Source organism: Megalobrama amblycephala, linkage group LG14 (genome assembly GCF_018812025.1).
Source record: "Megalobrama amblycephala isolate DHTTF-2021 linkage group LG14, ASM1881202v1, whole genome shotgun sequence".
NCBI lineage: Eukaryota > Metazoa > Chordata > Actinopteri > Cypriniformes > Xenocyprididae > Megalobrama > Megalobrama amblycephala.
Window position 1 is genome coordinate 46,798,605 of NC_063057.1, and position 9,521 is coordinate 46,808,125.

Consider the following 9,521-nt stretch of genomic DNA (forward strand, 5'->3'; position numbering starts at 1 on the left):
TAAGGGATGTGCCTCAAGCTGAATAATTTATTCGGAAAGGCAAGTAAAATTAACAACACATTCTACAGAGCCCCGTAAGGGACACTTTTATTAAAGATAAGTCTGGGACATATAAATCAGATTAGAAAATTTAGAAAATGTCAACTAAAAAAAATGTTGTGCTCCAAAAGAATTAAAAAAAAAAAATCCTTTTGCTTTAATTGCGTAGAGCTAGAAGAATAATTCAAACTCTGCTAAAACGTCTGTTCGTGTTTAGATTTTAATACACGCACTTTGCAATTTTTGCACCATTCAACTTATAAAATAAAATAAAATAAAAAGTTTAGTCTGGACAATCATCTTGCATGCTTATTACCATCTAGAAGAACTATGTGAACCCTTCTGTTAACCTTAAATTTACAAACATTTTTTCCCAATGGGGTTAATTGGACCCCAGCAATTCAAACCTCCAGAATATCTGTTTTTACAAAGGTTTATGTTTCAGGTACCTTATGTTTACACTTGCTAACATTTAGATATAAGCTAGAAGAAAAAAAATCTCAAAAGCATTGATCGATTTACCCCTCGAATCAATCATTTATCTTGTCATTTTAATGTGTTTTCTGTATGTACATTTCTATAATTATTTTTTTTACCGTGAAAACGGGACTTTTATTTTGGTGTGCTGACGTGACGTCACAATGGTGCGCCGCGCTCCTGCGTCTGTGATTCTGCTGAAGAAAGGTTTGTGTTTTTAATCATTTAAAGTGTTTAAACTAATAAAACCCGTCAAGACAATTATAAAGAGAACTGTAAAATCAGTTAATCATTAATACGCAATGTTTTTAATAACTACTGAAACAGTATGTGTGCGTAAACGTGAGGTGCGTCTCATTTCGCTCCCTATATAGTGAAGCAGTACATTATAAACAAATTGTTTGGTCCCCGACGTGTAATGAAAGAGAAACTGAACTAAATACTAGAGAACAAACACATTTAATGACTACTAAAAATACAAATGTTGTCATTGAAGTGTAATTCATATGAATATAAAGAGTTTTAATGCCAAATATATAATATCAGAATAACTTAATATTAAGATTATTTTAGTAATTGTAATGCTGTTTTTTTACTTGGGTAAAGTTGGTTTTATACTCGCACATTCGGACATCCGTATTCAATAGCCTTGTTAATCACACTACATTGGACATTCAGTGGACATTCAGTAAATATGCCATTAAAACAATACTTGCCTATTTTGATCGACTGTGAAAAATGTTGTAAGTTGACAATCGTTGGTTGTCAATATCATGTCGCTGCTTAAAATTTGCAAACATTAATTTATTGCACATTTATTGGAAAGTCTGAATTTATCAGAAGTCCGAATGTGCGAATATAAAACCAACTTTACCCAAGTTGTTTTTTTTTTTTACTCACTATGACTGACTCTCTTACCAGTGCACTGAACTAGATCAGATTGAGACACACTCCGAGAATTAGTTTGGATGTGTTTTTCTTTCTGTTATTTTTCTAATTTTAAACAGACAAACAAAGATTTTTTTATCTTGATCATGACAGAGTGTCCAAACACACAGAGAAAATCCTGGTGAAGCGACTGAGATCCACGTGACACACTATTATAAAGATGGAGTTTATTAAAGAGGAGAGTGAAGACGTGAAGATTGAAGAAACATTCAGAGTCAAACATGAAGATATGAGGAACAAACAAAGGCGGCGTTTATTAAAGAGGAGAGTGAAGACTTGAGGGTTGTCGAATCATTCAGAGTAAAACATGAAGAAACTGAGGAACAAACAAAGATAGAGTTTACTAAAGAGGAAAGTGAAGACGTAAAGATTGAAGAAACATTCAGTGTGAAACATGAAGATACTGAGGAACAAACAGGTTGGTTTCATTCTCAAAGTCTTTCTCTGGTCATTCTGCATCATGATCTCTTTATTTACTACATGCAATTCGGGACAAAATTAATGATGTCAAATTAAACTAGGAAAAATAATAAAGAATTGGCAAAAACACAACAACTGTGTAACTTTAAACACCATCTACTTCTGAATGTAAAATGATGAAAAACATTAATTTCTAGAAAAACATGAATTTCTATCACTTAATTGTATATATTGTATCTATATTATGAAAATATATTATTTTATTATTAAATTGGTATTACAATTCATTTGCACCACAATATTTTCATAGCGCATCTGCACATAACCAACGCACTGTGAGCATGATAAAATATTAGCTAAATTAGCTTATTTCTCAATTAAAAAATTCAAAAACTTGTTTAACACAAAATACTTCTTGATTCACAAAAATACTTTTGTTTTTTTTTTCACTTTGGGCCACAAGAGAAATATTAAGAAAATAAATTTGGATATGCAATATACGTTAGTGCAGCGTCAGATGCCAAAAGCTCAGCCAGTTTTTACTTTGTTTCTGTAGTGAATATTTGACTTCTGCACCTGAAAAACTTGCACAAAAGTTTGCACAGCTTTGGTGATATCCTCTGGCTTGATTTAAAATGGAAATATTTTCAATATTGTGATGTGGCAATTTTAATTTATCACCAGTTGCTCGCAAAAGGATAGACAATGATTCACATTTCATACAGTTCCCATGATAATAAAATTAAGTAAATTATTAAATGAGTAAATCAAAATGTAACAAGCAAACTTAAACTCATTTGCTTAAAATTTCTGTGCAATAATTTGCTGTTGCAGGTACAAAAATACTCTATTTTATTTCTTGTTCCCCTTAACTCAAGAGTGAAATGTCATCCATGAACAGGGCTATGCTAGCTCTGCGAAATAGAGGAAAAAAAAAAAAAAGCCAAAGTAAACAACCAAAGTAAACAAAAAGTTCTTGGTTCTCTGAGGGAGACATCTCACTATGGGAAACGCCTCTTGCGTTGCTATCCATAAAGTCCTATACAATCACACCTGTCATGCCCAAAATGGCATAAGATAAATGGGCTCTCTGGTGAGAGTCATCTCACAACCTATATTCAGGGCACCTGGATTTTTTTTTTGTAGGGTCCAGCAGGCCCCCTCTTCTTTATTTAATTTTATATAATAGCATATAATGTATCTCCTGAAGGAATGTTTGAATGTCCAGAACTGAGGAAAGAAACTGTATCTTTTGCCTTTCCTGACACCATGTCTCAAACCGTCCCCACTTTGCCTCATATAGAGATCTGATGGATTGTGCTCTAACACTGTGGATCATAAAGATCAAACTCTGGGGCAGGGCCAAGGAGTTCAGGTTAGATCTTTCATGAACCAGACCCAGAGAGTCCGACTTTCTAAATGATTGAAACTCCTCTTTCCTACCAGGGTCTCTGTCTCTGAGGTCTCTGTGTTGAGGAAGATGCCATGGATGTGAATATAGCAGTTGAACTATCTCTGCTCTTCAAGGCCTTCCCAGCTATAATGGAGTTATTAAGAGTACCCTCTGTGACCTGATTCTGGACTGAGTGGGAAGGATGAGGCTTATGTGTGGGGAAAAAACATAACTGGGTCTCTGGCCAGGGATGTGCTAATGCATCCATACCTAGTGGTGCATTTGCCTTCTTCATTGAGAAGAACAGGGGAAAGGTGTGTTCTCTAAGGCTAACAAATCCACCTCTGATTTGATTGAATGCCCACTTGCCTGTTTATATAAGCACTCACTATTGTGTTGTCTGATCTGACTAATACATGACAACCCTTTATTTGTGGGAGGAAGTGTTTGAAGGCCAAAGACACTGCAAGGAGCTCCAGACAAATTACATGCATTACTTTGACTGGTACAGTCTATACCACATTCATGGGGCTTCTCTCAATAATCGCTTCCCAACCTTGTGAGGATGTGTCTGAGGTGACCACTTTGCAGTCTGAAACCATTCCCATTGTAGGTGTCTGGAGGTACTTAATTTCAGAGAATCTCTCATGAAGAGCAGGCCAAAGGCAGTACTGCTATGACTGAAGCCATGAGTCCCACTTATAAACAGTCGAAAGAAGACTGTTTTTCCCCAAGACAAAACTTATTCACACAGTTACATAAAATTTCCCTTCTCTGCTCCGACAGGGGTTGCCAGGTAAGTTACTGAGTTCAAGTTAAACCTGGGGAAAGTGCAAAAAATCAATCTTGGTGACACTACCTGCTCAAGACAGCACTATGCAGCACAGCCATTTGAAAAATCAGTGTACACATTACTGTATTAGTGTAACTGAGTACAAGACACTGAATATGTTGTTTCACATTTTTCTGGCTCTTTTCAATTCATTTGTTCAAGCATTAACCTTTGGGTAAGCTGTGCACAACTGTAAACAATATTGCAGTACATATGGCAAATCTTTACTGTAACACTACTGTACACTACAATTCACTAAATGTGTGATGCAGTAAAGCTGTACGTCTAAATGTAAAATGTACAGTGACAAGTTCTTGTCCCACTGCAAGCTTCATGTATGACACGATGACAGTAGTGCAGTGCAGATTGTTTAGTGCTGAATTTATACACACCTGTTCTCCCAACGAAATGTTTGGATAATTGAATTTACAGTGGTTCTCCCAACATTTGGCTGCATCCTTCGACCAGCCTCAGCCATTGTGAGGCCGTGATTGACAACATGATCCACAATTGTAGCCCTGATTTCATCAGGGATCTGCCTATTGGCCTCTTCTTCCTCTTCCCCTGTTTTGTCCCCTTCCCCTTCTTCCCCGCACCCTTACCCCTCTTCCACAGGGATGACCTTGCATTTCTGTGTCACAGTATTGTAGAAATGGTACACACTATGTCCTGCTTGGTTCGTATATGCTTGTAAAGTGGGGGTTTATGGGATTCAGCTCTGACAGTGATTGTAGAGAAGTGGCTTATCATTGGTTGCAACTAATGCTTCACACACCCCTTCTCATCAGTGAAAGTTGAGATTCACTTGAGAGAAATTGTTCAATTTAGAGACATTTTCAGGAAAAAAAGATTTTTAAAAAATTGTAAAATTTGCTTGACAGATTTTGACAACTAGTTCAACATTTTTGTATGTAATGACTCAAGCAATGAAATGAGGACTATTAGTTTTATATGAATGACTATTCAGCATTACAAGTATAGTTAATTTTGATGCATGACATAACAAATGATAATGTTATAAAACAGCAGAGAGTTGATGAAAGCAATTGTGCATGTCCAAAAGCATTTGCAATTTGTTCGAAGGAATGAGAAATGCTCTATGATGTGCACAAATGACTAAATGTTGTGGAGGTTGAACTAACTGTTTCAAATGTAAATAGTGATGTGAGAAATGCACCAAAGCGTACTGAGAAAAACTTAAGACTCTGCATTAGCCTCCCCCTTTCTTTGGAATAAGAAAGTACCGGCTAAACAACCCCTTCTTTGATTCCTCTGCTGGTACCTGAATTGCTCTTTGAGAAGAACTGAATTGATCTCTTCCTTCAAAATGGTTGCATTCGCTCTTTGCTTTTTTAACTGTATTATCCCTGAGAAACCCAAGGTTTTCTTGCAAATTGCAATCTGCATCTCATTTGGATTGTGCTTAACCACTGGGATTTTGTGCATTTCACCCAATTGTCTGTGTACTGATAAGTCTTTTATGTTTTTATCTTTTGACACTCTCTACACAACCCAGTGGTGTGTGTGCAGTGGCTGGTGAGTGCTTTTGATGCTCATCATTGTTCTCCAGGGGATTTGCAGAGACGATGTGAGAAAAAGATCAGGGTTTAAGCCGCTGTTTCTCTCGCCGTTCGCCGGGGAAGGGGTAGGGGGCAGGGCTGCTGCCATCTGATCAAAGGACTTTCTTCGCTAGGAGACTGTTTATCCTGGATGTACTAAACTCCCCACACGAGAATGTATTTCCCCTCCTCAGGCCCTGCCAAAATGTGTAAAAACATTATGACAAGTTGCCTGTCATTGCATTGGTATGGGGGCTCTGCAAGGCACAAACGGTTGGCTTCATGTTCCCTCTTCTTCGCCTTGAACAGCTGTTGCATTGTAGCGACAGCCGGCCCAAACAGACCTTTAGGGTTTACCGGCTGATTGATGAAGTGGCTGAATTTGTCCACTATGGTGGAAAAGAACAAGGCTCAAAATCCTCTTTTACCAACTACTGCCAGACCCAAATTTCTCACTGTGGATTGAGCTAGATAGTGTGAGAGCACAAAATAAGATCTGTCTGCTTGGACATGCTCTCGGCCCAGACACGCCGGGCATACTGCGTGCGGATCCCTAGCTGCAATAGTGAATCCACATCCCCCGGGAAAAGTGAGAGAAGGTGCTCTGGATTTGTTAGACTTACCACTTGAACATTTTCTTCTATTAAGTTATTTTTGTTTTTTTGTCCATTTTATTTGTTTGACAAAATGTTTCACTAAACTTAATGGTTTTTACAGTTTGTGTTTTTTGAGACAGTTTAGTCTTGCCAGAGTAACACTGAGTGTATTGAAAAAAGGGCTCGTAGCTTGGATGCCGCGAGTGAAGAGATGTAGAATGGAATTTTTGACCAGACCTGCTGTTTTATATAGGAAGGGGTCAGGCTTCCCTGGAACCCTGGCCTGATAGTTGTGATTGTATAGGGCTTCATGGATGGACACGCAACAGGTGTTTTCCATTTTGAAATGTTGAGTGCGATGCAATGACAACTGCACTAAAATGGCAAATAACTTTGGCCTATTTTATTAGCCAAATAAAACTCTCTCTGCTTTTGATAGGCTACAAAACATCCCTAATATTTGGCTGCAAACATGAATTTACAATGTATTTGCAACAACGCACACTTATAATTGAAAAATAACAATAACTGATTTCTTGGTAGTATCTTAAAAGGAAGAAGTGCTTTATCTTTGAAGGAAAGCTTACTTTAACCTGGAAGAATGGATCAGAGATGTCGCTTCAACCCAGAGGTGCCCTGTTTGAGTCTATTGTGTAGCAATACTTTTGTATATTTGTTTCAATGTACAAAGTAAAAAAAAAAAAATCATTAACAACTGAAAAATTTGTCCCAATATATTTTGGTTTTGTATAGTAAAAACTTACTTTAAACATTTTTTTGAACATTTGTTGACTCCATTCTTCTTGTTAAATACCGTTACCTGCAGTAAATCTTTGACCTCCCACTCCCAACTGCAGCAAAGGTAAAACTGCCTGCTCCCGCAAAATTTGTGTTGCATGGGACCCACGGGATCCCAATCCAGTGCTCTACTGTGGGTTTTTATAAGGGGTTTGATAACTGTGAGCTTGAAAGTATTTTGGGACTATTTTGTCCTAAAGAAAGCAAAGAATGAACAAAATTGACAAGAGGTTCTGAGAGGTTACACGTTTTTTAGTTGTTTAGTGGGTTTAGGGTCTAGCATACATGTTGTTGGGATTTGATGTTTTACATGTCTGTTGCTTTGTGCCATTATACTGTTGTTTTTGTTTCTTTTTACCCTAGACCTGATGGCAGTGAAAGAGGAGAATCAAGAATTTAATGAAATAGAAGAGAAAAGTCAGTATGAGAAATGTCATGATTTCAGTACTGGAGGAAAAAAAAGTATTTACTCACAGACTCGTAAAACAGGAACTAGAAACCCTAGAGTCCACATGAGAGTTCACACTGGAGAGAAGCCTTTCATGTGCTCTCAATGTGGAAAGAGATTTACACAGAAAAAAAACCTTAAAGCCCACATGAGAGTTCACACCGGAGAGAAGCCTTTCCCCTGTCAACAGTGTGGAAAGAGTTTCTCACTAAAAGGAAATCTTAAAACTCACATGAGAGTTCACACCGAAGAGAGGCCGTTCATTTGCTCTCAGTGTGGAAATGGTTTTAAACAGAAAAAAAACCTTATTGCCCACTTGACAGTTCATACTGGAGAGAAGCCTTACACCTGCAAACGGTGTTGGAAGAGTTTCTCACTAAACAGACTTCTTAAGACCCACATGAGATATCACACTGGAGAGCAGCTTTTCACCTGCAAAGTGTGTGGGAAGAGCTTCTCAAGAAAAGACACTTTTAAGACTCACATGACAATTCACACTGGAGAGAGGCCGTTTGTTTGTGATCAGTGTGGAAAGAGTTTCAGATATAAGGAAAACCTTACTTATCATAAGAGGATTCATTCAGGAGAAAACTGTTTTAAATGTCAACTGTGTGGAAGGAGTTTCACAAACAGATCAAGCCGTGAGGTTCACATGAGATTCCACACTGGAGAGAAGCCTTTCACCTGCCAAGAGTGTGGAAAGAGTTTCGTATCTAAAGGAAACCTTAAGACTCACATGAGAGTTCACACTGGAGAGAAGCCTTACAAGTGTCTTCAGTGTGAGATGTGTTTCACATATCACACAGACCTGAAACGGCATTTGCCAACTCATTCTTGAAAGAAATTGCCATTTTCCTCAGTGTTAGAAAAAGGAGTAAACTTCAGCAATAATCTGTGCATTCACTCTGGAGAAAGACAATTCAGTTGTGATCAGTGTAATAAAACATCACACTTACACACTGGATACATATGAAATGTGAGACCCTATTTGTGTTCTTTGTTAAAGAGTACCCTTGCAAAAATAATTTTTATATGTAAGTGTGCCAGTAGTACACTACATTTAAAAATTTCAGTCTAATTTATGTCAGAAATATACTTAAAATTACACTCAAGTCTTGAATTATACAGACAGTAAAGTATTTTTGGGTTACACTTGTCCCAATGGTTTGATATACTGAAAGTGTAATTAAGAATTGCAAGTATTCTTTATTGTAAGTTGTGCTTACTCTTTTGATTGAGTCGCCATTGTTTTCACACTGTTGTACATACTGCCCTATAAAAAAATGTTTGAAAATATTGATTTTTAATGAAAACTGGTATGCTCCTAATTCTGAGTATGTGGATTTTTGTGTCCACTGGTAGTGTACATCGCACTGACTGGCAACTTAAAGTATAGTTAAAGGGATATTTTAAGCATTGAAATTAATACCTAAATAGAAACAGTGTTCACTTGCAGTACAAATGAGAAACATAGTTGTAAACTTGTAAAAGTTAGTGTTGCACTTAAAGTATACTTTATACACTTTATAAAAAGTGGGCCAATTTAGTTAAAAATATACTATTAGTACATTGATGTTAGTATAAGCTACTTTATGACGACATATACTTGAACCTTAGTATATTTTTTTAAATCAACTATTAAAGTTCCTATTTTTTGTAAGGCAAAATGCATATTTGTTTGAAATCCAGGCTACTGTAGCGAAGTAACTCAAAGGGGAAATATCAATAATTATTCATAACAAATGATTATTAATTATGATTATGAACATTTGAATCAGTTAATCAGATTAACTTGATGTAGCCACATTAAAATTACAATCAATCAGTTAATTCTGTGAACAGTCAGTATTGATTATTAATTAATTCTAAGAGAAGGGTATTTTTCTTGGCCATAGAAGAAAAATTCTTTCTTAGAATTTACAGTGCTTAGAGCTGGTAATAAGATCTAAATCATTTAAGAGCCAATTTATTCACAAACGGGGAGTCGGAACCAAATATGTATTGTGCACAA

At 36.7% G+C, this 9,521-nt stretch overlaps 1 protein-coding gene across 1 annotated transcript; it reads left to right on the top strand.

Moving 5' to 3' along the window:
* The first annotated feature begins 1,697 nt into the window (after positions 1-1,697).
* On the top strand, positions 1,698-9,227 carry LOC125245918 (gastrula zinc finger protein XlCGF8.2DB-like). Its single transcript, XM_048156747.1, has 2 exons — positions 1,698-1,882; positions 7,426-9,227. Exon 2 carries the CDS (start codon positions 7,431-7,433, stop codon positions 8,346-8,348), a length of 918 nt encoding a protein of 305 aa, XP_048012704.1. The 5' UTR covers positions 1,698-1,882; positions 7,426-7,430; the 3' UTR covers positions 8,349-9,227.
* Positions 9,228-9,521: the final 294 nt, after the last annotated feature.

Coding starts and splice junctions, on each gene's coding strand:
- LOC125245918 (XM_048156747.1), top strand. CDS start 7,431: ATGGCAGTGAAAGAGGAGAATCAAGAATTTAATGAAATAGAAGAGAAA.